The 27,688-nt window shown below is 47.8% G+C and overlaps 1 protein-coding gene across 4 annotated transcripts in view; it reads right to left on the reverse strand.

Annotated features, from left to right (window-relative positions):
• ATXN7L3 (ataxin 7 like 3) overlaps positions 1-27,688 on the reverse strand; it is a 42,144-nt gene that overhangs the window by 4,259 nt on the left and 10,197 nt on the right. Inside the window, exons 4-12 of one of the 4 annotated variants that reach the window (XM_048516884.1) lie at positions 23,580-23,751; positions 21,846-21,943; positions 20,457-20,479; positions 19,767-19,812; positions 18,177-18,208; positions 17,890-17,958; positions 10,170-10,213; positions 7,187-7,225; positions 5,024-5,157 (exon numbers count right to left, since the gene is read on the reverse strand). In XM_048516884.1, the coding sequence (XP_048372841.1) occupies positions 5,024-5,157; positions 7,187-7,225; positions 10,170-10,213; positions 17,890-17,958; positions 18,177-18,208; positions 19,767-19,812; positions 20,457-20,479; positions 21,846-21,943; positions 23,580-23,751 (657 nt within the window). Of the gene's footprint in view, positions 1-5,023; positions 5,158-7,153; positions 7,226-10,169; positions 10,214-17,889; positions 17,959-18,176; positions 18,209-19,766; positions 19,813-20,456; positions 20,480-21,845; positions 21,944-23,579; positions 23,752-27,688 lie in introns of all 4 variants that reach the window. The other 3 variants (XM_048516883.1, XM_048516886.1, XM_048516885.1) reach the window with 3 other exon arrangements.

Consider the following 27,688-nt stretch of genomic DNA (forward strand, 5'->3'; position numbering starts at 1 on the left):
GCACCAATTGAGCAAGGGGTCGCATATAGATATTAAACAAGAGCGGGGATAACAAGGCCCCCTGGGGTACCCCACAAGAAAGCGGGCACCTTTGGGAGGCCTGGTCCCCGCACCACACCTGCTGAGCCCTATCCCGGAGAAACAAGGCAATCTACTGAAGGACAGTGCCCCGCACCCCGGAAGCAGCCAGGCGGTGGACCAAAAGATCGTGGTCGACCACATCAAACGCTGAAGTAAGATGGAGCAATACTAGCAGCGCCGATCCGCCTTGGTCCAGCTGCATGCGGAGCGTATCTGTGGTAGCGACAAGGATGGTCTCCGTCCCATGCCCAGCACGGAAGCTGGACTGGAAGGGATCGAGTGCCGATCCCTTTAGCCCTCGCTCCAGCTACCTGCCGTCTCAAAATTACAGTCTCGCTTTCTTACGCTGCTGTCCCTGCTGCCAGCACCCCTGCTCATTGATATGTGCAAAAGTCATCCCTTCCATGATTCTCAGCTGAGCAAGAGAGCCAGTGCAGGGCAGTGGCTAGAGAAGGCTAGAATTGGGGTTCAAATCCCCTCTCTGCCATGACACTGGCTAGATGACTTCTAGTGAATCCACACTCATACCCTACCTGAAACATTGTGGGGAAAAATGGGGCAGTGAAAACCTTGAAAGCAGGATAAAAATCTTCTAGAGAAAGACAGGTTGAACCAAATGTCCTCAACAAAAAGCATCGGGTTTTAAAGGATAACAAAACTCCGGCTTCACTTGGACAGAGGCGGTTTGGTGCTGCTGGTGCTGTTAGATCTCACTGCAGCGTTCAATGCATGACCTTCTGGTCCACGGCCTCGCTGGTATTGGAGTTCGGGGGTCAGCCCTAAGCTGGCTGGCCGCTTTTCTCCAAAACTGGAGACTGCAGGAGGCTTCGGGGGGAGAGAACTCCAGGTGACATCCCACAGTTTGTGGGGTGCCGCAGGGAGTGATCCTCTCCCCAATGCCTTTTAACATCTACATGCACCCCCTGGCAAGTTTAGTCCGGAGTTTCGGGCTGCAGTGCCACCAATATGCGGACGACACGCAGCTTGTGTTCACGATGGAGGGCCACCCGTCTTCGATCCCTGATGCTTTCCAGCGTTGTTTGGATGCTGTGGCTGGTTGGTTGAGAGCGAGTTGGCTGAAGTTAAACCCTACAAAGACGGAAGTCCTGTGGCTGGGTCGAGGGGATCGTTCGGTGCCTTTTGGCCTGCCTATGCTGTACGGCGAGGCTTTACAGCTCGTCTGCCAAAAGCCTTGGGATGATCCTGGATCCGGCATTGTTGCTGGAGGCCCAGGTCACACGGACAGCCCAGACGGTCTTTTACCATCTGCGACAGGCATAGCAACTGGCCCCGTACCTTTCCCGACCTGACCACTGTGATTCATGCAGCGGTCACCTCCAGACTAGACTACTGTAACTCACTCTACGCGGGCTTGCCTTTAGCCATGATCCGGAAATTAAAACTCGTACAGAATGTGGCAGCCAGGCTCCTCATGCGGACTTCGAGAAGGACCAGATTACGCCGGTCCTATATCATCTGCACTGGCTGCCAATCGAGTACCGGATCATGTTTAAAGTGTTGGTTTTGACCTTCAAAGCTATTCACGGCCTCGGACCTGCATACCTGAGGGACCGCCTCTCCCCATATCACCCAGTTAGGCCACTCTGCTCCTCGGAGGAGGACCTATTGGTGATCCCTGGCCCAAAGGCAATCAGGCTGGCCTCTACACAGCTGGCCTTTATGGCCCTGGCCCCCACCTGGTGGAACAGGCTCCCAAGGGAGATCAGGGCCCTGTGGGACTTGCAGAGTTTCTACAGGACCTGTAGGATGGACCTGTTCCGCCAGGTATTTGGCCAGCCTGGCTAAGTACATCTGCCACCATTCCGTCTGGCCTCCCGTGTTTGCAAGGGTGCGGGGGAGGGGGAGTCCAACACCATCTGATACTAATATTTATATGGTTCCTGTTTTAAATATTGGGGTACTGTACTGGTTTTAGTGTGTTTTAATGCTTTGTTTTACTGTGGCTGTTCACCACCCTGAGCCCTTCAGGGAAGGGTGGTCTATACATTTAATAAAATAAATAAATAATAAAATTTGACATAGTTTGCTACTTGTTTTGTTTATTTAAAACACATATTTCCAGCCAATCCAGGATCTTATATGGGCTGTGACTTTGAATCTTCTGCCAGGACCCTGCACAGAATGATGTGAGGAGAAAAGGTACACAGAATAAGGTACTCAGCCTATGGAATCCAGATGTGCACCTGCCCTCCCCTCACCCTGAGATTTCTATTGTGAAAGTCATTTGGAAGAGGGAGAGTTTAGTTGATCTAGAAGCTGTTCCAAAGCTGACCCTGCTACTGTTTGAATATGGCGCTAGTACACCTAATAATGATCTTTGATGTTGCTGTGTATGTTATTTCCACCCAAATTCTTTGCAAAGAACCATCCTAAGCATTGCATATTTTATGGGGAATGAGTGCCCAAAAGAAATACACTGGTCTAGTCAGATACATAAAACAAGAAACAAACACACATCCCTCAGCCAAGCACTCAGTATTACCTAGCATTCAAAAGTCTGAGTCAAACTAATACACTATCTCCGTTGAAAACCAATGGCATGTAAGGTCTCCGAACTGCCACAGCATATTGCTCATGATGGACATTCCGTCATAGGACAACTGGCCCTCTCTCACAATTTGTGTGTGCCCCAGCCCCCCAAGGGCTCCCTGAACTTAACATGCAATTTTATGTGCTGCTACCCATTGATACTGTGTTGCCTTGTTTTCTTCTAACTCCTGCTTCTGCTGCAATTCTGGATCTCTATCCATCTGTTTCTAACCCTCTCTTCCTCCAATTATCTTGGATGGGCCTACATAATTTCTTTTATCCTTGTGTTGCTTCACAACAGCCCTGTGACAAATGGTAGGCTGAGGGTCCTGGTGAGCTTTACTTGGAGATTTGAAGGCAGGTTTCCCAGGTCCTAGTCAGATGCACTAACCACAGTCCACAACGCTGACTGTCCTTCCAGTTTCCCACACTGGTTTAATTTGCCAAGGAACTCCTGCTGCAAAGTCCCTGAACCATGGCAGAAGATTCCGGAGCACGTTCTTCTGTTTGCTTCTGGGTGCCAACCAAACCTGGCCCAACCTTCCTTTCCCCCCTTCCTGTTCCTCCTTTCTATTGTTTTGTGAGTTCTGGGATAGGGTTGGGGCATCCAAAAGTTCCATCCATATGGAGCTACCCTATATACTCGCGGATGTTGAGTTTTTCAGCACATTTTTTGTGCTGAAAAAGCCCTCGACTTATACGCGGAGCCACCCGCTGCCGCCTGTCGTTCCCCTCACTCACTCAGTCATCTTTTTCTTTCCCTGCAGGCTCTGAAGGCTCGGTTTCAGAGAAGCTGCCGCTCCCGGCAGCCTATCCCTATCTTTCTTAAAAGGGCAATGCTCCAAAGATTGATTAAGCTTAAGCAATCTTTGGAGCATATCCCTTTTAAGAAAGATAGAGACAGGCTGCCCGGAGCGGCAGCTTCTCTGAAACTGAGCCTGCAGAGCCTGCAAAAGAAAAAAGATGACTGAGTGAGTGAGGGGTGGTGGTGGCAGCAGACGGGCGGCGGTGGGCAGGAGCCTGCTGGGCGCCCCACAGGCATGCACCCAGCATCATGGGTGGCCTCGGCTCTTCCCTGGCCCTGCCTGCTCTGGCGTTTCCTTGCTTGCAAGTAAGGAAACACCAGACAGAGCATTTGCCTGCTTTTGGGGTTTCCTTGCTTGGAAACCCAAAAAGCAAGGAAACACCAGAGCAGCCAAGGGCTGTGGGGATCCGGGAGGCGGGAGGGGGGGGGAGTGATCCGGTGGGGAGTGGGCACCCTGGCTCTTCTCTGCCCCCGCATGCTTTGGAGTTACCACCCTAGCCTTATACACGAGTCAATAAGTTTTCTCAGTTTTTGGTGGTAAAATTAGGTGCCTCGACTTTTATATGGGTTGACTTATACACGAGTATATACGGTAATCATATTTTATTCTGCCTGTTATTGTATATTTTATATTTTACTATGTATAATTTATTATGTAAACTGTTCTGGACCTGCTACAGCGGGTAGAGTGGGGTATAAAATAAATAAATACCACAAACTTGAATACTCTAGAAGTGACCTTACAACACACCATATCATTAAGTCCTGCACAGAAGGATCAGTAGCAGTGGACAGATTTTCTAAGGGACAGCTTCTGCTTTCACTAATCTCTCTACTGATGAATCCAGGATATCCTGGGAAGACAATGTCAAAGACCTGAAGCAGAGGTTTCCAACATGACACCTGTGGGCACTATGGTGCACCTGTCCTGGCACCTGTCAAGTACTTTTACAAAGTGGGAGGAGCCTGATGTATTCTTTGCCCAGCAGAGCTTCTGTTTGATTGCGCAAATTAAATACGTCCTGTTAATAAAACTTCTGCTTGAAAAGTCAAAGAGGCACTATTTATATATATAAAAATGGAACCATGGTTTGTTGCTTCGAGAATAACCCCGCACCTGCTGGCCCAAACGCTCTGAAAATTTCTCCTGACCTAAAGACTCTCTCAGGGCTCTTCAGGGCAATGAGCAATTTACATGGTACAAGCGTCAAAAATGGTATTTCGGAGACCAGGAAGTTTCAATTTTTCTCTGAACTGAAACAAACAAACCCACCCTACCAAGTTTGAGGCCACAAAGTCAGGCTTAAAAGCATACGTGGTGGGCAGTGGCCAGCAATCCCAGAACTGGGTGTGAGCAGGAGTAGGCGAGCGATGGGGAATAGTGGGAATTTCGAAGGGCTTTCAGCATCTTGCATTGAATGTTGCAAAATAAGCACACATCCGACTGAGCTGTAGATGCCAGAATGCAGTTTATTCTAGAGCATGATTTTTGAAAGACATGGACTACGCACAGCAATGGCTACTGATAGTGGCTTCCAGCACCATCATTTACACTTGGAACCACAACATGCCAGCTCATATTCTTACTTGTTTTTGATGAGGCTGAGTCGGAAGGCGAGATGTCTGAAGACCCGTCCCACTGCAGTCGGCTCATGAGGGCCTGATTCTCTGCCACATCAAAACTGTCGTTCTCCACACTTCCTTCTGTCTCAGGAAGTGAGCTAGGAAAAGGGGCAGTTGTGTGAGAGGAGCTGAAGACACAAGGTTGCCCCGTCTACAAGCATTGCAGATGTTCCTTCAACTCCGAGGCTTTAAAGCAAAATGGGGCCAAACTGGCAAACCACGATTTGCTAACCTTTGCTAACCCTTCTCCACGCTCCACTCTTTCTCCCCACTAAATCACTCTGCTTGTTTAAAAAATGGATTTCACTACACTTTGTACAAAATTCAGTAACAAAGATTACTTGGAGGACTCCCCTGCCCCTCATATTAAAATATTAGATTTTTCTGTGGAACTACCATGATATGGCCATGGATTCTAGACTATTTCTCCCCTGTTTTAATAAAAAGCACTTGACAGATAATCTTAAGGTAGCTGTAAACAGAAATACATGGAATCTTTAGATTTGGGTCTATCAGTTACTTAGTACAGAACCAAATTTCTTTTTGAAATGGCTATTTCAGAAAAAAAGAAAATCAAATCCTTAACTGATGGTAACATCAGAGGGGCAGGTTGGATGGTAAAGCAACCGTTCTGTGAAGGGAATGGCAAAGGAAGATTTTTACAGGACTAAATGGCTTCTTAGAGAGGCTTTACAAAAAAAAAAGATAGAGGTGCAGAGTTGCCAGTAAAAGTGAGACCCATGTGCAGATTCATGCCAGGGCACTAACATAATCTAACAGAGTACTCTCTATGAATATTCATTACTTAACATGAGTCCTTATGCCATTTTCTAATAAAGGCGTCACAACAACCAGCGTGTAAGTTGCAGAAACATTACAAATTCTCAATCAACATGCAAAATACTAGCAAAGCGTAATAAAACAGCCATGTCTAGAACCGGAGATTTTAATTTGCACTGGTGACTGAAGGAGGGATGGGGACATTCTGCATTAACCAACACAACACCACAGTTGCCGTCTTTTGCCTGTAAGGGATAGGTTTCTAGTCCTTTATATGTTTGGAAAAGCAAAACCTCAGAAGTTAAAAGAAAGTGGGATGAGGAGGCGGCCAAAAAGCTTGGGCTTTATACTGTGCATGCTCCTCCTCACTTCAGCTAACACTGGAAGAAGGAAGAGTTCATCGAACTGCAGATGTTAGCGTGGTTCTGCCAGGCGAGAGCCTGGCATCAAGCAGAGAAGCACCAGGGGAGATGGGGGAAGCTGGAGCTGTTGGCAAAATACCCCCCCCCCCACCAAGTAAAGGCACCGAGGGCCATGTGGAATTATCTCAGCCTTCTGACCTTGATCCCATCCTGCATTCCTGTCTTTCGCGCCTTCTGTAGTGTGGGACAGAACTACAGGTTGAGGAGGAGGAACGGTGACTGATATATTGGGGTTGTTTAAATGTTCTAGCAGAACCAGCTTTTTCCCTCCAGCCTGTGTGTCTAACAATAAAGACTTCTAAACCTTCATGTTACAAAGTCTGAGTTGAGTTATAGATTCGGGGCTTGACAGGTTCTTGTGCACAATTTATTCACAACTGGGGCTGCCTTGACACAGAATGTGTGCAGAGATCGAGGAACCAGTAGATAGGGAATTAGAAACCATCCAAGAGGGCTGCCACTAGTCTAGCTTGGCTGACACCCACTTATAAATTTGTCTGTGTGCATGCTATTATGTCATGGAAGCACAGAATTTAGCTACCTGAAAAATCTCAGCACTCACTACGCTTGTCAAACGCAGGTTTCTAGTCCTTGCGAATATGCTCAAAAGCAAGTAAAATCTTGCCAAAGTTTCAAAAGATAGAATGGAGAGAGCAAACAGGTTAACTTTTTATCCCACCCTCAAGAGCAAAAAAATTGTAGCCAGCTGCCCAGTTTCCCTTTTTATAAGCTGCAAAATTCCAGCTTCTGCTGGTGCAGAAATTTAACATTTTTTAAAAAGCACAGCTCTGCTGTTAAGAGTCCTTCCAGTCAAACTTGTTATTAAAGTATATTAAATATTTTTGGGGGGTCCCACTTCACATCCACCCTGCCTCCATCCCATCACACTTACGCAGAGGGTCCTAGGAGGTAGACCCTGACTGACCTCCGCTGTTCATCCGTGTGCTGGGGGCAGCGCAGAGACCTGCAGGAAAAGGACATACAAGATCAAAACCTGGAAACATGCAGGGGATGGGCCCATTTCCTGTCCCACCCCCACTATGCTAAAAAAACTCCTTAAAAGGAGCCAGATGGTAAGTGCTACAACGTGCAGTCAGAAGGCCCTATGAAAAGACAAGCACAGCCCCACTGCAAAATCCCCCCCAAACTGCACATATTCTGCTCTGATGCAAAAACTGGAACTAGGCAGGCAATTCCATAGCCTAAGAAGTTTGTATTGTCCAAGACTTTCATGGCCAGAATCAACTGGTTGTTGTGGGTTTTCTGGGCTGTGTGGCCATGGTTTTGCCCACATCTGTGGCTGGCATCTTCAGAGGTCTCTGAAGATGCTAGCCACAGATGCAGGCAAAAAGTTAGGAGTTAAAACCACCACACTGCAGCCACACAGTCGAGAAAACCCTCAATGGTCAGGTTCAATTTTTCTTTTTTCAAAGAGAGTTGCTATGCCTCATGTCTGCAAAATTACGCTTGCCAGAAGCTGGAGGGAAAACTTCACTCATCAGGGGACAGGGTTTCAGTGACTGCCCATGAGCAGCAGTTGCACAGCAAATGCAGGCCATTAAGCTTCGTTTACAGAATATATACAGGCTATGGCGGGGCTCCCCAACAGGGTGCCCAAGGACACCATGGTGCCCGCCAAATGTTTTTAGGAAGGGGAGGAAGGTAAGTGTTTTGCCAGCAAGGCTCCTGATTGGTTGTGCAGTTTTTTTTAAAATGTTGCTTTGGCAGCAGCTGCCACCACAGCATAAGGATCTGCACTGCATTACTGAAGTTAAGCTGTGGCCATCATTTTCTGGCTGGCCCCACCTCCTGCACTGCTGTGCCCACAACGCCATGTCAGAATTCCAGATGTGCCACAGCCTCAAAAAGACTGGGAATTATTCGTTTTTCTTGCATGTACTAACCATGGTACAGCATGCCATCTACACCAATATTAAGCAAAGTTTGCAAGCCAACTGCTAACATCAACCATGGTTAGCGACAAATAACCATGGTTAGCATCAGTGCAGATGTAATGGTATAATCATGGTGAAGGGATGGCCTGGATGAAGAGATCAGCAATGTTACATCAGCATTGCTGGAACAGTTCTACAAAATTTAACTCCCTTCACTGAGCGCCCAAACCGAAGAGCTATTTGGAAGTTGCTTAGAAAGGTAGACAGATGGCAGCCCTAGCCGGGATATGAAGTTCTAGCTTCTGAGACCAGTGGTAGTCCAAAATTACCACCCTTCCACAGCCACTCAACCTTTTGTAGGAAATGGAGAGGCGGCCAGCTCATGCAGGAAGCTTTGAAGCCCTTTCTGATCACCCTCCCATAGCCTAAGCCTGGGCTGGTGAAATGCAACAGGTCTGGCTGCCTGTGAACAGATAAGGCTCTCCTCCAAACCAACGTGCAAGGAGAATTTTGTTATGTTAACAGAGAAGCGTTGATCTTTTACTGGATAGGAACAAGACCTCTATCTCACCACGGAAGCCAGCAAAAATGAAAATGAAAAGAAGATTGCAAACTAGATTTTTTTGGGTGGTCTTATCAGAAAGGCAGTAGCAGAGCTACAAGAGGGTGGGGGTGCACACTGCACTGGGTGTGCGCTGGGGCCCCCCAGAAAATCACACACACACACCCCAGTTCAGCTTTAAAAAGTTCAGGCTGAAAAGTGGCCTGAAAAAGGGCCCTGGTGGGAACTACACTACCCAGAAGACCTTGCGAGCCCAAGGTCTCCTGGGTAGTGTAGTTCCCAACAAAGCCTTTTCAGCCTGAACTGAACAGGCTGTCTGAACTTTTTCAGCCTGAACTAAGGTGAGGGCGGGGGCAGAAAACATAGAATCCACTCCAGGTGCAGTTTGGCCCAGCTATGCCTCTGCTGAAGGTTAATGAGACTGCGGGTGTGTGTGGGGGGGGGATTTTACTCCACTTTTATGTTTCCACAGCAACTCTTTTACAATTCAGTTCACTGACAGCAGTGAAAGAGACTCATCTAGGTGGTGGTGGTCCGTGTGCAAAATACAGCCAATTCGCAGCTGACTTATGGCGACCCCATTTCAAGGCAAGAGCTTTGCCACTGCCTTTTCTTTGCAGAGTGACCCTTGGTATTATGCGGTGGTGCTGCATCCATATATTTACCAGGTCAACCCTGCTTAGCTTCCAAGATCTGACGAGATCCAGTTAGCCTGGGCCATCCAGGTCAGGAAACACCTAGGCAATGGGCAGTTTGTGGATTCCTAGCCCCTGCCCCCTTCTTGAACTTTCAATGACTTTTTTTTGACTGAATATTAATTCTATTGAATGGAGAAAGTGATTTCCAAACAACCACCGACAATCTGAATTGTCACCCAGCCCCCCCTGAAGTGGGCTGATTGTGAACATTCCTTAACATTAACACTGGCAAAGGAATAGGAGGGGAGGAAATGGGGATGCTGCCTGCTAGCTAGCAGGCTAAAAGCAGCTACCTAATATCTAGCTCAGGGGTAGGGAACCTGCGGCTCTCCAGATGTTCAGGAACTACAATTCCCATCAGCCTCTGTCAGCATGGCCAATTGGCCATGCTGGTAGGGGCTGATGGGAATTGTAGTTCCTGAACATCTGGAGAGCCGCAGGTTCCCTACCCCTGATCTAGCTGATGTTTCTGCCCCACCAGTATCTAAGGGCTGGGTGTGCTCAAAGGCATAAATTATAGGGCTCTTGATGTCACAGCTTTGGGCTGGTAGAAAGATCAGTCAGGAGACAGAGGAAGACCTGTTCTGTACTCAGATGCCTCCCCCTTTCAACCCTTTTCTCTTGTTGATTTCTTTTGCATTTTCTCTTTTGTGCTGTCAGCCCCTTTCAGTCCCATTGGGAAAAGAAGCACAGTAGCAAGCCAATAGCTAAATAAAAAGGTCAGTGGATCCAAGAAAAGGGCTTTGCACTCACCGTGTGCACATCTTCTTGGTGTGTTCCGAGATCACCCCACATTCCTAGCAGGAAAAAAACAGGAAACAGATGGCATGAAGAAATATACAAAAGAAACGAAAGGCTCCAGGAATTCTACAGTGAAACAGGAGTAGATGAACAGCTCACCCAACTCATGAGGAGTTTAATATTAAGACATTCCTTAGAGCCCTGAAGTACCCACAGAGGAAGCTGGCTGGAGTATCTCTGCATGAATCTCCACTCTGGCCTTGCCTCCTTCCTGTCAGCCTCTTCTGACTGCTCCATTGGAGCCCCCAGTTGATAGACAAAGCATCCCTAACACGAGTTACTACATCAAGTGGGCAAGGATCTCCACTTGATCACCACAGGTTATCCCACCACCATGTTGCTGATTCTTCTTCCCATGCACTCTGAAAATAAATCTGGCTGCCCACAGCAGAGACACCTACCTCCAATTTAAATTGATTTTCAAAAATTAGGAAAAGCTGGGTGAAGAGATTTGACAGTGAACAGAAAACATCCCTCAGCAGCTAGGCAGGACTGAGGGAAGTGGTAGAAGGGTTAGGGTCATGAAGGATATGGAGACGGGCAAGTCAATATGGTCTATCTAGAAACAAGGAATGGGCAGAAGCTTTACCTTACACCTGGAATTCTGACACAGAATGGCAGGCACAAAAGCAACAAAAGGGTTGCCACAAAATGGCTGCCCCAGCTGACCTTCAGTCACACAGCAAAGATCCTCCTGCTGGGCTGGCAGCTGAAGCCAAACCAACAATTTAAAAAAAATCTGCACAGTCAATCAAATCTCCAAGTCAATCAGAAGGCTTGAAGGACAAAAGTCCTACCTGGCCCCACCTATTTCCTAAAACACTTGGGGGTGCCAGAAAAGGTTTTGGTGAGTATCGCAGCACCCACGGGCACCACGCCGAGGAACCATGCTTTACAAGTTCTGGAGATGAAGAGCGCACTGTCTGGTCCCACAAAACCTATCTGGCTCTATTTAGGAAGTTCAGGCCAAATGAAGCATTCCTTCTCAAGGGAACTCTTCCCTTCAACATTAGAGAGATATTTACTAGAGTGTTTATATTCCACCTTTCCTTGCGCTCAAGGTGGCTGACCCACCAGTTAAACACGTGACCAGATAAAGACAACTGGGGCAAGGACCTTTTGGCGGTCTGATTCCCCTTTCCAGCGCCAAGATCAAGAAAACCTCAAGGGACACAGAGAGAAGAGGCTAGAAAGCCAATTTTATTTAGGTCAGTAAACAACACTATCACTGGAGCATCAGTACATGTTTGCCTGCAACCAGGCACGCGCATCTTCGTCATTCAGTTTATGCCTCCAGCCAGAGCACTCTGGCTCTTCCCTGTGCTTTGAAACAAAATTTACCAAAGTCTGCTGCAGCCATCTTTGCTATTCCTTTGCTGCAAGCAGCATCTCCTCCACTACGAGGGCAAACTATATAGTAAGCCACCAACACACACAGCCTGAGAGCTCTAAATATTCATCACTTGCATGTGGCCGATGGGCTCCATTCCAAGGAAAAAGCCACACCAGAGCTTCTAGGGTTTGCTTGTTTCTCCTGCCAGATCAGTTCACCATGTTACTTAAAGCATCACTCAGCTTACTTAAAGCATCACTAAAAACCACAAATGGACTGAAAACTAATTCGGAGTTGAAAGCCACACATCTTAGCCTAGACAAGTTCCTCATCGGGAAAGAGTAACTCTTCCTCACAGCAGTACTGGAACATCAACAAAAGGGGTGCTATCTTGACACACTGAGGAAAACCATCCCATAACACAGGGGCCGTGGCAGAAAATGTTCTGGTTCAGGCGAGGTTGAGATCCGCTTAAACGTTGGCACCTGGAGCGGATCTTGAACTGAGAAACGGAGCTGCCATTTTGGAGCACCCCCAAGTCTAGGTCTTGCAGACAGGACAGTCCCTGAAGGCAGTCCCAGTCAGTTTGGCTGCAGTGATTGATGGAACCGCTCTGATTTCACAGGGCAGTCAAATAACAAAGTAGACTTAAAACAACCGGTATTCTGCAGCCAGTGAACAATTTGGGTTAAATTCAACCAGGATGGTGCGGCGATTAGCTTAGAATGTCGGACTAGGATCTGGAAGACTGAGGTTCTAATCCTCACTCCTGCTAGGGAAGCTTACCATATGACTTTGGCCCCAGTCACCCGCAGGGACACAGTGAATTAGACCACTGGTCCATCAAGTCTGATACTATTTACTCAGCTCTCCCAAGATCTCAGGCAGGTCTTTTTTTTTTTCAACTGGAGACGCTTGGAATTGAACTCAAGACTTTCAGCATGCCAAGCAGATTCTCTGCCACTGAGCCACCTCAGCCCCATAACCCAACTCACTTTGCAGGGTTGTTGTGAGAATAAAATGAGAATGATGAGATGATGGATGAGAATGATGTAAGCCAGAGATGAGAATGATGTAAGCCAGAGGTGGCCAACCTATGGTGCTCCAGATGTTCATGGATTACAATTCCCATCAGCCCCTGTCGCAGGCTGCCCCTAATGTAAGCTGTCCCCTCACTGGGGAGAAGAGTGGAGTATAAATGGATTCAACAAATAAACAAGTGAACCCCTGTGGACACTGCCCTCAAGACTTTAAGATGGCCTAAATTGAAGGGATGTTTCCAGGCAAGGTCCAGGTTTTGAGGGGCAGGTAAAGTACATTGGGGCCCTCTTCACTTGCCACACCCCCAACCTTATGCTTCACCCCCACCCATTCAGGTCTTTGCTCACAAGCCCTTCTGCAGTCTGCTTGTGCACCTAGCAGCACTTCTGGCACCAGCAGCACCAGAGGGAGGGTGTGCAGCTGCATGTGGAGCAATGACAGCACGTGGGCCTGCTGTTTGCAAGCCTGTCCGAAAGAGAGGGGGGTGGGGGCGGGGGGGGGAGGTTTTTTTTTTTTTTTAGAACGAGCCAGCTGGATCAGACCAGAGTCCATCTAGTCCAGCTCTCTGCTACTCGCAGTGGCCCACCAGGTGCCTTTGGGAGCTCACGTGCAGCATGTGAAAGCAATGGCCTTCTGCTGCTGCTGTTGCTCCCGATCACCTGGTCTGCTAAGGCATTTGCAATCTCAGATCAAGGAGGATCAAGATTGGTAGCCACAGATCGACTTCTCCTCCATAAATCTGTCCAAGCCCCATTTAAAGCTATCCAGGTTAGTGGCCATCACCACCTCCTTTGGCAGCATATTCCAAACACCAATCACACGTTGCGTGAAGAAGTGTTTCCTTTTATTAGTCCTAATTCTTCCCCCCAGCATTTTCAATGAATGCCCCCTGGTTCTAGTATTGTGAGAAAGAGAGAAAAATTCCTCTCTGTCAACATTTTCTACCCCATGCATAATTTTGTAGACTTCAATCATATCCCCCCTCAGCCGCCTCCTCTCCAAACTAAAGAGTCCCAAACGCTGCAGCCTCTCCTCATAGGGAAGGTGCTCCAGTCCCTCAATCATCCTTGTTGCCCTTCTCTGCACTTTTTCTATCTCCTCAATATCGCTTTTTGAGAGTCTTGGCGCCATGCACTAGAACTGGACACATGTACTACTCAAGTGCTTGGTCAGCGACCATCGCTTTATATATAAGGGGCGCTGACAATCTTTGCAGTTTTATTATCGAATTCCAGCTTTTCTAATGATCCCCAGCATAGAGTTTGCCTTTTTTTTACAGGCTGCGTTATGCATTGAGTTGACGATTCCCATGGAACTATCAACTAAGACGCCTAAATCCCTTTTCCTGGTCTGTTTGACTGATAGCACTGACCCTGTAGCATTATTGTATGTGAAGTTTGGATTTTTTGCCCTATGTGCATCACTTTTACATTTTGCTACATTGAACTGCATTTGCCATTTCTGGGCCCACTCACTGGTACTTTATCAAGGTCCGCTTTGGAGCTCTTCGCCAATCCTTTGTGGTTCTCTCACCACCCTTACATAATTTGGTATCTCATCTGCAAACTTGGCTACCACACGCTACCCACCGCTTCACTTCAGGTCATTTATGAATAGGTTAAAGAGCACTGGTCCCAAAACAGGATCCTTGGGGACACGCACTCCCGACATCTCCACCATTGTGAGAACTTCCCATTTACACCCACTCTTTGTTTCCTGTTTCTCAACCAGTTTTTAATCCATAGGAGGACTTCCCCTCTTATTCCTTCATTACTGAGTTTTCTCAACAGTAGTCTCTGGTGAGGAACTTTGTCAAAAGCCTTTTGGAAATCCAAGTAGACAATGTCCACCCCAGTTCACCCCTGTCCACATGCCTGTTTACACCCTCAAAGAACTCTAGTAAGTTTGGCAAGATTAGGATTTTGCCTCTGCAAAAGCCATGCTGACTTCTTTTCTCAGCAGGTCTTGCTTTTCTACATGTTTTATAATTTTATCTTTAATGACAGATTCTACTAATTTACCAGGAACAAGATGTCAAAACTGACTGGCCTGTAATTTCCCGGGTCCCCTAGATCCTTTCTTAAAGATTGGTGTGACATTGGCCATCTTCCAGTCTTCAGGGATGGAGACCTGGGATTTCAGGGATAAGTTGCATATTAAAGTGAGAAGATCAGCAATTTCATGCTTGAGCTCTTTAAGAACTCTTGGGTGAATGCTGCAATCTGGGCCAGGGGATTTGTGTAACATTTAGTTTATCAATGGCTGCCTTAAGAACTTCTCCCTTGTCTACCACTTTATCTTCGCTAGTTCCTGGGATTCGGCCTCCTAAGAAGCTTGGTTCAGGGTGCAGGAATGTTCCTCTCCTCCTCTTGGGTGAAGACAGATGAACCACAAAGAATTCATTCAGCTTCTCTGCAATCTCCCTGCCATCTTTTAGCTTACACCCTTGTTCACTTTGTCATCTAACGGGCCTACCGCTTCCCTTGCTGGCTTCCTGCTTTTTGATGTACTTGAAGAACTGTTTGTTGCTGGTCTTTGATGTTAGCTAGCCATGCGTTCCTCATAATCCTTTTTTTTTTTGCCTTCCCCTTACAGCTAACTTTAAGCTTCTCTTTTGCCACCATTTGTGTTCCCTCTCATATTCTTCATCAGCCAAACTGGACTTCCATTTTCTAAAAGACATTTTCTTTTTTTTTTTTGATAATTTCCTCAACCTCTCTTGTTAACCATGGTGGCTTTCTTTTTTGGACTAGGTGCTGCCTTTTCTAACCTGTGGAACTACATTCCAGCTGAGCTTTTATTACTGTGTTTTTAAATAACCTCCAAGAGCATCCTGGACAGTTTTTGACTCTCTTGATTTTCCCTCCTTTCAGCTTCCCTCGCTAATATCATCCCCGCATCTTTGAGAAATTTCCTTTCTGAAGGCGAATGGAACTACACTTAGTAGTGGTGCCACTTGTTGCAAAGATGCTGAGATACTTTGAATCCGACAGCATTGTGGTCGCTGTTCCCTCATATCGGCTCAACAACACTGACTTCCCTGCACCAGGTCCTGAGTCCCACATAGAATTAGATCTAGGATCACCTCTCTCCCCTGGTTGGTTCCCACAACCATCTGCTCTAAGCCACAGTCATTTAGCATATCCAGGAATGCTCTCTCCTTACTATGACCTGAACATGCATTTTTCCAGTTTATATGGGGATAGTTAAAAAATCACCCCATTACCACTACATTTTTTTGTTTTTTTTGTTGGCCTCTCTAATTTTGCTTTTTCCATCCTCTCAGAATCCTCTTGTGCATCTCTTGGTCAGGGGGACGATAATATATTCCTAATATTAAACTGTCCCTTCACACACCTGGTATTGATATCCATTAGTGATTCTGTAGGGGAAAACCCTCAGCTCCCTGCCATGCAGTCATATTTTATGTGATACTATGCCTTCTTTGATGTAAAGGGCAACTCCACCCCCCAATGCGCCCTGTCCTATCCTTTCCCTATAGAGCCTCCGTAGCCTGGTATAACAGCATCCCACTCGTTCTCCTCATTCCACCCACATGTCTCCTGTAATGCCCACTATATCAAAAGTCCTCCCTTCAAAACTCTCTGTACTCCTAGCTCCCCCATTTTAGGTCGAATGCTTCTACTATACATAGCATAGAGACACCTGTATACTCCTGTCTCTGTCCTTAACCTGGGATTTATGTGCTTTACCCTCAAAGTCTTTTGTAGACACTATCCCTTGTCACATGCACATTGCTATGTTCCCTCACTTGTATGTGGTTGAGATTTAGAAAAAAACCTCCCTCTCTGTCCTGCATCCCCATGGACTCTCCTGTATTCCGAACCGAAGTCACCTCAGCTCCTGTCGGCTTTCCCCCAGGGATCAGTTTAAAAGCTGTTCTGCCACCTTTTTTTAATGTTGAGCGTACCAGCAACTGCCTGGTTCCTCTTTGGTTAAGATGAAGCCCGTCCCGTTTGTACACAGGCCTACCTTGTCCCAAAAGGTTCCCCAGTTCCCTGACAAATCTGAAACCCTCTGCCTTACACCACCCCTTCTCATCCACGCATTGAGACCCTTCTGTATCTCCAGCTTGCCTGGCTAAGCCCACAATGCGTGGAACGAGTAGCATTTCTGAGAATGCCACCTTGGAGGTCCTGGACTTCAACCTGTTTCCTAGCAGCCTAAATTTAGCTTGCAGAACCTCGCGGCTACATTTCGCAATGTCGGTGGTGCCAATTTGGACCCTGGCAACTGCTGACTCCACCCCAGCACTGTCTAAAAGCCTATCTAGACGGCAGGCGTGACATCCAAGCAACCTTTCGCATTCAGGCAAGGCAGAGAGTCACCATGCGGTCATCACGCCTCCTCACAAACCCAACTCTCTACATTCTCTAATGATCGAGATCACCCACACTACAAGGAGCCCCCCACCTCCCCGAGGGGTATCCTCAGTGAGAGGATAGCTGATCTACCAGTTAAGGAAGGGATCCCATCTTAAGGGGGAGCATCTTCCCCACCCAGTAGACTGGCACCCTCCCATCCCCAAGGCCTTCATTCTCCACTGACATCTGAAGAGATGTCACCTTGGGAGATGGGACCCGGCTGTTAAGGTCCCTGAAAGCCTCGTCTGTCACCCCTCTCTGCCTCTTTCAGCTTCTCCAGGTCTGCTACCTTGGCTTCAAGAGAAACGCACACGCCTCTTTGGAGTGCCAGGAGCTCATTGCAGCTGCAGGGCACACCCCACTCCACTTCTGTCCTAGTGGCAGATAATCATACATGTGACACTCAGAGCAAAACACTGGAAAGCCCCCACCCCCCTGCTGGCTTTCTGCTTTCATATCTGCTTTGTTTAGATTTTTAAATATTAAGCTTTTAGTCACTGCCTCCCCTTGGAGCTATCTCTCTTCATTACATATCTGTCAAATATGTCCTTATTAATTTAAAACAAAACAAAACAAATTAAATTTAAATTGAATTTAAATTGCGCGCGCCGTTAGGCGCGCGCCGCTGGTTCCAGAGACTGAACTAAAGCCCCACCTCTCAGGACAAAAGCCCCACCTCTAGGACAAAGAGGAACAAGAGATGAACTCTGTTAACCCTGTTAAGTGTATAAGAAGAACATGAAGGACTGAGCACATGCTCAGCAGCAGGCAAATGAATGGCTCCTGGAAGCCCTAGTGGTAGCCCCTGACTGCCCGAGTGATTTCCAAGGAAGTCAGTAATTAGTGGATGCTTATGGTAGAAGACGGCAGAGCAGAGCAGCAGGCAGAAGGAAACTTAGTGCAAAATACTCACTGTAGTGAGCAGTGTGCGGAGCTCCTCGGGACCCAGCGTTTCATAATTAACTCCAGCAGAGTTGTTGTACTACAGAACAGAACACACACATGTGCAGATATTTTAGGGTGTACATAAAGGACAGCCGTCGCCCTTTCAACTCTGCCACCTCCAAGTACTATCCGCTGCCCAGACTGGCCATGTGCCCTGGCCCTTGATCCCCGTGGCGCACGTGCAGCTACAAAAATAAAGGCAGAGGACTTCAGGAGCCACAAGGGGAGGAAGCCTCAGCCCTGCACTCAACTCACCTTAAATGGGTCCAGGTTTCCACTCAGCTCCCCTAAGATGTTGGGGAGGGTGGGGGGTGGGGGTGGGGGAGAAACAAAGAAGAGACAAGTCAGAAACACCAGACATGGCCTCTATCCGACCATCAGCTTCTCACCCCAATGCACAAACCAGGGAAACCAGAACTCTGTACATGTATTTGCTCTCAAGGGCAACTCAGCTTATTTCTCATATGGCCACGTCTTCCAAACAACCAGCAGGATCTCCCCCAAATCCTGCACCTTGAAAACCTGAAAGGTGTGATTGAGCGCACATGGATTGTATCCAGTGCACAATCCACAGCAGCACTGAATGCTTTGCTAATGTTGCCAGACCAACAGGAAAGGATAGTACCAGCTGGAATACCATGGGCAGAGGGTCAAGAAGCCAGATACAATCCTAGAGGAGGTGCCTCCCCCCTTCCTATCCATCCTCTCCATGCCAGGGTGGGTGGGCCTCGACCAGTTGGGCCCCCTCCCCCCTCCTTCATTTCCCCCCCAGGGTGGGTGAGCCTCGACCAGATGACAGGCCCCTTCCCCCTCCACTCGCACCCAGGCCTTGTTTCCCCTTCCATCTTCCATTTGGCGATCAGAACAGCAACTAGCAGGAAGGGGGTCCCTGGGTGGTCCAGCGCCATCCTAGTGCCCCAGTGCAATTTATGACCCCAGCTTTCTTGCTGTGTGCCCAGCAGTCCCACCTACTCTAGACTGCAAGCCAAGGGTTGCACAACCACATGCACCCACAACCATATCTCAGGCTTAGGAGTACACCCAGTGCCCAGCCAAATAATGCTCAGTGTTTCTACTTCAACCTCATCAAACTAAAACCTGCCCACTTTTGGTCTTCTGGATCCACCCCTAATCGAATAGACAAAACTCTCCAGCTTCCTGAACGTAGCACATCCAGACTACGTTTCACACTCCAGATTTATACACTTCACAGGCCTGGACTACCTCCCTTATAAACAAAAGTTGCAATTCTCCACAGACTAAAAAAAGGGGGGAAATAGCACAAGTTCACTACCTTACATTTTTATCATTCTGCTTTACATATTTCTGTAACTATCCAAACTGTGCTGAACAAACTGGCATTCCACAAGATTAAAAAGAAAAAAAAGCTAGGCGAGGCCACCTGTTGTATCTCTGAATGATTTACCACTACAGGCCTCATCTTCATGCAAGAACAGGTAGTTCTGTCATGCTTTGCAATGGGACATGATTATATCAATCACATCCAATGTCAAGTCATGGCAGAACTACATGCTGTAAGAGGAGTCTGCCCACTTTGTCTCTGTATGAGCCACTGCTCTCGCCTTGCCGTCCTGCAGCACACCCAGATTAGCAATTAGTACAAGAAACACAGTTCTGAGTTAACATTTTTGGATAACTTTCTTGGGGTACCTTTCCATGGAGTGAAGTAGGTCACCAATTGTAATTAAGCAAAAACGCATGCCACAGCTAGCTGGACTTTGGTAAGCTCTTGCAAGCAGTGTACAAGCAGGATGCTTTGGGAGGGAGGGAGGGAGGGAGGGAGGGCGGGCAGTGGGCAAGAAGCACCCCCCAAAATATACTCACCATTTTTATGTTTCATGGACTTGGATCTTCGGGGTGAATTGGGATTCTGAAATAAAAATGAAAGCAGGAATTAATTAAAAACCAAAAACACTTCCTTGAAAGACACTCGGCTCTTGTTCCTACCCATGAAGAACCAGTGTGTGTGTGCGTGCATGGGGGGGGGGGGCAGTATTCAAATGACCCAAGGCCCTCCAGACTACCAAGTCCAGTTCTCCACACCCCAGCAATGGGCCCAAAGGAAAAGAACTGCCAATGAGCCAACTCAGAAGATACACAAGTGCACTGAAATCAAGCTGGTGTGTGTGCGAAATGCTGCCAAAGCCACTTCCAACTTATGGCAACCCTATGAATGAATGGCCTCCACAACATCAGGGAATATGTCCCTTAACCACTACAACTCTTCAGCAACTTCCTCACCCCAAACTGAGAGTAAAAATCTACCAACAGGTCATCCCGAAGAATTTAGATCTCTTTACTAACGGCCTCCCTACGAGGTCTTTGCAAACAAGCTCAGCGGCTAAGACAAGGGCCACAACACCCGTGTTAAAGAGAAAAACAGGAGGGTTTCTCTGAAGTGGAAGGAGGACTCCTTGGATTGATTCTTTGCACAAAGGCTATAAAAGCAATTCTTCCTTCTGTCCCCTATTTCCATTCCCACCCCCATGTCCAGAAAAGTAGCAGTGACTTTACCTTATCAGATTTTCTCTTCTTGGCTGGGAAGGAAGAAAAAGGTCAGTTTTAACATACCACCATTACTGCCAGGCCGTAACAAAGCCACTTCCTGCTATCCAGTTCTGACCAAACTTTTTCTATGATCCTTTTCTAGCACAATGCCCCTCTTCAACCAGTAGTTCCTAAGCAGCCCAAAAAAGTTAGCCTAGTCGAGTGGTGGCGAACCTTTGGCACTCCAGATGTTGTGGACTACAATTCCCATCAGCCCCTGCCAGCATCTGGAGTGCCAAAGGTTCGCCACCACGGGTAGTCGGTGAATTCATGTTTGCTGCTGATTCACTTGCCAGGAAAGCAGGTATTTTCACCTTGACTTTCAAAAACATTTTTTCTTAACTTTGACACTGGGCTCCACATCGCGGAATGCTGGATTCCTCCCTCGGCCTATCCAGAATCTAGCTCAGGGGTCTGCAACCTGCGGCTCTCCAGATGTTCATGGACTACAAATCCCATCAGTCCCTGCCAGCATGGCCAATTGGACTAGCTGGACTCCTGTTTCTTATGTGAGGCTGAATCGACCATGTAAGAATAATAATAACAGTAAGAACACTAATTTGTTAATGACTAAGATACCAGGACTTAATGATTAAGATACCAGAACCATACCAGAACTTGTTTATTATTGATGCTTTAGAACCAATGGACGGAAGCTAGTGAATTTTAAAACTGTGCAATATTCTCTCTAATTGTGTCAGTTTGTGCTAGAATTAATATCCATACAATTCTTGGGTAGCTGTATTATTATTAATTCTTTTTCCTCTTCCTTTCTTTTTTCTGCTCTACATTCTCTTTATCTGCCCATTATAATGAGAAAATTAATAAAAAATGTGACTAAAACAACAAAACCTAGCTTGACTTCTCCCCCAGGATTTGGGCTTTACCCATGAGGCAAAGAGTTCCTTCCCAGACTCCTTTTAAGCTGTCAGATTGCTTTCTAGGGTGTTCCAGGGTTGAAAGCCTCAGTTCAGCGCAGGTTTCGATTATAAAAACTGCACTGTTGCACAAACCCTAGCTCCATCATTTCACTGTCCTTGGACCGGGGCTGCTCAGCAATGGGGCGTCGCTCAAGGCAGCTGCTTCCCTCCTCCCTCCCTGAATTCTGGCCTCTGACGCTCTGTTCGGAACTGCTCTTTTCCTCCTTGCTCTGACAGGTGCCTTTAATCCAAACATGGCAAGCGCTGCATCTGCAACGGGGCTTCCCTCACACTGGAAGTCTTGCAAGGAGGGAAGATGCCTTCGCTACCCTGCTTCCCGGGCAGCAGTGGAGGGAGAGGCAGCTGTAGCAAGTAGCTGTCTGCCCTCCTCCAAAATCCATCACCCAAACTGCTGCTTCGTCACACCCCACAGTACCTTTCTTCTCAGATCCGTATGACCAGTCGTTATCGTTGATGTCGTCGTTGTCCTCCTGGTCACTCTCTGATTTGTTCATGTTGTTGCTACTGGCTATCCTACAGCAAAAGAAACAGGCAGGAAGAAAAACGTGGCTCCCTCGGAGCAAAGCGGGACGGGGGTGCAAAGGAGTCAGCTTCCAAACCCTGTTCTAGGGGAGCCTGAAGTTCCTTTGGGTATCCTGTCATGAAGAAGATTTAACAATGGTGGACAAAATTTTCCCCTCCCCTCTTCCCCACCCCACCCTTCCCCAAGGGCGGGGGGGCACCACCAGATGATGGGCCCCCTTCTCCCCAGGCTGGGTGAGTCACAAACAGATGACGGACCCCTTCCCCCCCTCCCCCCAGGGTGGGTGGGCTATGACTAGATGATGGATCCCCTCCCTACCCCCTTCTATCCCTCCCCCCAAGGGGGTGGACCACGACCCTTCTCAACCCCTTCCCCTCTCCACTTTCCAACCCCTCCCCATAGATCTGGCATCAGTTATTAATCTTCACCTGTGAAGTGCAGCCAAAGGGAAAGATTTGAGGTGTTACAGAGGTGATTTTCTAGAATGCTACTGCAGGGCAGCAATGAAGCTCCCCCCCCCCCCACAAATGCCCTTGTGACACACAGCCTATCCCCACCCCCCACCTCCACTCCTCAATCAGTTTTGTCAGCTAGAACAGGGGTAGGGAACCTGCGGCTCTCCAGATGTTCAGGAACTACAATTCCCATCAGCCCCTACCAGCATGGCCAATTGGCCATGCTGACAGAGGCTGATGGGAATTGTAGTTCCTGAACATCTGGAGAGCCGCAGGTTCCCTACCCCTGAGCTAGAACAACCAACAACAGGGTAAAATGTGACCAGGCCTGAGTTGGGCCACTGATAAATCCAGGGCAACTCTGCCTGGTCTGAGCGGCAGCAACTTTCCAAGGGGTCACAAAGAGGTCCCTCACATCACTTGTTCCCTGGTTTACTGGAGAAGCTGCGGACTCAACCTGGGAACTTCCAAGAACAGAGCAGATGCTGCATCACTCCGCCGCAGTCCCACTCCACCACCCACCTCTTGGTGCTGAGGCAAGGCTAGCAACACATAAAATGTGCCGAGTCAAATCTCACGAGTTGCGTGTGCGCATGACTGAGCCGGGCTCCCACTCACATGAGGAGAGGACTCTGCTACCTTTCCCCACGCCTGGCAGAAGCAGAACAAATGGCACACAATTCCGCTACCTGCCTGATGTGCCCACTCTGCCCAATTCAGCTTTTCGGAGCTGCATAAGCAGAGCGAAGACACGGGCCTCACGTTTCCTGGTATCACTTCACCTTTCCAAGCCCTCTTCTCCAGCATGGTGTAGTGGTTAAGAGCAGGTGGATTCTAATTTGGAAAGCTGGGTTTGATTCCCCACTCCTCCACTTGAGTGGCAGAGGCTTATCTGGTGAACCAGATGTGTTTCTGCATTCCTACATTCCTGCTGGGTGTCCTTGGGCTAGTCACAGTTCTTTGGAACTCTCTCAGCCCCACTGAGCTCACAAGGGGTCTGTTGTAGGGAGAGGAAGGGAAAGGAGTTTGTAAGCCACCTTGAGTCTCCTTACAGGAGAGAAAGGTGGGGTATAAATACAAACTCTTCTTCTTCTTCTTCAAGACCCATAAACACTTCCCTTTGAGGCTTTATTTCCAGAGCCATGTCCACACGCACCACCTAAGGCCTCACCTGCGATTGGCAATGCGGCTGCTGTTCCGGCCCATACCAAGGCACTTCTCCAAGTGTGGGGCGAAGCGCGAGGCAGCGATGCTTCGGCTGCAGTTTGGGCAAACGCATTCTTTGTTCTTCCACTGATTGTAGACCTGTCCAAAGATATCCAGCCCTGGCTGGTCCACAATTTCTACAGGGAGGGAAGAGCAGAGAGCCGTGAGCTTAAGCCGCTTGAGAAAATGACAGACCGAGGACTTGGAAAGAGAGCTTTGCTTCTACAGCAACACCGAGAACCGCCATTTGGCATGAAGAAGCTCCAGGTCTTTCAGGCACAACCCTCAGCCACAGAGTATGGCTCCAGAGTATGAAGTATGAACTGCAAAATGAACGTGCCTGTGGCTCATTAAATACTTACCTGTATTTGCTCTCACCCCATTTCACACAAGCAACTGGGTTGCCCCTTTTTCCAGAGGCGTAGCAGGGCCATACTGCGCATGGTTGCGCACTCTGCATTTTCTGCGCCCCCCCCCCTCCCCCTGCCACTTACCTTTGTTCAGCCTGAAACTGCAGGGTGGAAAAAGCGGCCTGTTCACCTAAGGCTGAAAACAGTCTGGTGGGAACTACACTTCCCAGGAGACCTTGGGGCTCATAAGGTCTCCTGGGAAGTGTAGTTCCCACCAGACCGTTTTCAGCCTCAAGTGAACAGGCTGCTTTTCCAGCCTCCACTTTCAGGCTGATCTAAGGTAAGTGTGTGTATGTGTGCACCCCCCCCCCTCGCCCGGTGCAATACACCCCACCCTACTCCCTGGTAGCTCCACCTCTACCTTTTTCCAAACCTTAATCTCACTGGTTCTTGTACTGCATTCCTTGGAATGCTCAGGAATTTCTGAATGCTCATCAGTCATACCGGATGATTTCCCCAAAAGACACTTGTCCGCAACTACCCATCTCCAGCTGCAACACAAGGCTGAAGAGGAATCTAGGAGGCTCTGTTCATGGAAGGTAGCAGGTACAAGGTAGGTAGGAAGGTACAAAAGCCCTGTACGACCTTTTTGCCCTAAAATGCACTCATGTGCTCCTTCGCACGACCACTTGGGGATTCTGTGGCAACAATGGAATGCAGAAAAGGTCTCTTGAGAGCCTGGATACACACTGCAACACACCAAAAATGTAGTGCGTGTATGTGTGTGTAAAGTACCATCAAGTCACAGCTGATTTATGGCAACCCTGTACAGTTTTCAAGGCAACAATAATTTAGAGGTGGTTTGTCATTGCCTGCCTCCGTGTTGCAACCCTGGTATACCTTTCTTTAGTTCCAAATCAATCCTTCATTAATAAGATTTCCATACGGTTACAATATAAATGATGTAACATGTATTACATGACAATACTGCTATCCAACATTACTAATAAGGAAAATGTCAATTAAAAAATCAGCATTCAACTCTGCTTGGTGGGACCGTGCAAAGATGTTCAGGAGTGCGATGCAGAGATAGGAAATGGCAAACCACCTGTTTCTCTCTACCCTGACCTAAGTGGCCCAGACCAGCCCTATCTTGGAAGCTCAGCAGTCAGCCTGGCTCAAACTTGTATGAGAGACCACTGTGCAGAGGCAGGCAATGGCAAACCACCTCTGCTCATTTCTCACCATGAGCCGGCTGCAGCTTGATGGCACTTCCCACCACACCGTGGACTTTTGTGGGCTCACTGAGAAGACCAGGCAGTCAGCATCTCTGAGGAAGGAGCCAGGAAAACAGGCGATGTGGAAGACATTGTTGAAATTGTGATCACATGATCACTCGCATTAGCCACCTAGTGCTATCCTCCATGGAGGCATTTTTTCAAGATACATCGAGATTCTAGATACATTCCTCTCCAATTGTAGCTCCCTTCTGCTCTGAACTCCTCTAGTCCTCTTTGCAACAAACTGTGCCAGATGAGCGAAGTCAGCCTGCCCCCACCCAGGCCGCATAACTTGCCAGTCCTCACGCTCTTAGTGTGTACTGGACCCACAGGCCCCCAACCCAAAGGTGTGCTTCCCTGACTCCAACCACTCTTCTCTGGCTAGCTAATCATACAGTATTACTGGAAGGAACATGAAGGGCGAGCTCCATAGTCCTGTTTGTGGGGTGTGTGTGTGTGTATTATTTTTTTGTCAGAAAGTCACTTTGTAGTCACTTTATGCAACTTATCCTTGAAATCAGGCTCCATCCCTGAAGACTGGAAGATGGCCAATGTCACACCAATCTTTAAGAAAGGATCTAGGGGGGACCCGGGAAATTACAGGCCAGTCAGTTTGACATCTGTTCCTGGTAAATTAGTAGAATCTGTCATTAAAGATAAAATTATAAAACACATGTAGGAAAAAAAGCAAGACCTGTTGAGAAAGAGTCAGCATGGCTTTTGCAGAGGCAAATCCTGTCTTACAAACTTACTAGAGTTCTTTGAGGATGTAAACAGGCATGTGGATAAGGGGGAACCAGTGGACATTGTCTACTTGGATTTCCAAAAGGCTTTTGACAAAGTTCCTCACCAGAGACTATTGAGAAAACTCAGCAATGAAGGAATAAGAGGGGAAGTCCTCCTATGGATTAAAAAAAACTGGTTGAGCAGAAACAGGAAGCTAAAGAGTGGGTGTAAATGGGAAATTCTCGCAATGGAGAGGATGTAGGGAGGGTGTCCCCTAAGGATCCTCAGATTGGGACCAGTGCGCTCTTTAACCTATTCATAAATGACCTGGAAGTAGGGGTGGGTAGCGTGGTGGCCTAAGCTTTCCAGCAGGATGATACCAAATTATGTAGGGTGGGTGAGAACCACTAAAGGATTGCGAGGAGCTTCCAAGCTGACCTTTGATAAATTAGGTGAGCGGGCTAAGAAATGGCAAATGCAGTTCAATGTAGCAAATGCAAAGTGATGCAACATAGGGGCAAAAAAACTAAACTTCACATTAAGACATAAGCTACAGGGGTCAGTGTGCTATCAGGGTCACAGACCAGGAAAAGGGATTTGGGCGTCTTCAGTTGATAAGTTCCATGGGAATGTCAATCCTCAATGTATGGCAGCTGTGAAAAGGCAAAACTCTATGCTGGGGATAATTAGGGAAAGGAATTGAGAATAAAACTGCAAAGATTGTCATGCCCCTTATATAAAGCTGTGGTGCGACCGCGACTTGAGTACTGTGTTCAGTTCTCTGGTCGCCACATCTCCTTCAAAAGGATATTGAAGAGATAGAAAAAAAGTGCAGAGAAGGGCTTAATTTGTGATGGATGAGTAGACTGCAGCACCTTCCTTATGAGGAAAAGGCTGCAGCGCTTGGGACTCTTTAGCTCGGCGAGGAGACGCCTGGAGGGGGATATGATTGAAGTCTATAAAATTATGCATGGGGTAGAAAAAATGCTGACAGAGAGAAATTTTTCTCTCTTTCACCCAACACTAGAACCAGGGGGCATTCATTGAAAATGCTGGGGGGAAGAATTAGAACTAATAAAAGGAAACACTTCTTCACGCAACGTGTGACTGGTGTTTGGAATATGCTGCCACAGGAGGTGGTGATGGCCACTAACCTGGATAGCTTTAAAAGGGGCTTGGACAGATTTATGGAGGAGAAGTCGATTTATGGCTACCAATCTTGATCCTCTTTGATCTGAGATTGCAAATGCCTTAACAGTCCAGGTGCTCGGGAGCAACAGCCACAGAAGGCCATTGCTGTCACATCCTACATGTGAACTCCCAAAGGCACCTGGTGGGCCACTGCGAGTAGCAGAGAGCTGGACTAGATGGACTCTGGTCTGATCCAGCTGGCTTGTTCTTATGTTCTTATGTTCTTATGTAGGTTTTCAAGGCAAGAGATATTCAGAGGGGCTTGCCTCTGCCTACCTCAACATCACAACCCTAGTTTTCTTTGGTGGTCTCCTATCCAAATACTAGCCAGGACTGACCCTGCTTAACTTCTGAGCCCTGATGAGACCAGGCTAGTCTGGACCATCCAGGTCAGTGCAAGAGATATTCAGAGGTGGTTTGCCATTGCCTGCCTCAGCATAGTTACCCAGGTGTTCTGTGGTGGCCTCCCATCCAAACATTAGCCAGGACTGACCTTGCTTAACTTCTAAGCCCTGATGAGACCAGGC

The sequence above is a fragment of the Sphaerodactylus townsendi genome, linkage group LG15 (genome assembly GCF_021028975.2).
Source record: "Sphaerodactylus townsendi isolate TG3544 linkage group LG15, MPM_Stown_v2.3, whole genome shotgun sequence".
Lineage (NCBI taxonomy): Eukaryota > Metazoa > Chordata > Lepidosauria > Squamata > Sphaerodactylidae > Sphaerodactylus > Sphaerodactylus townsendi.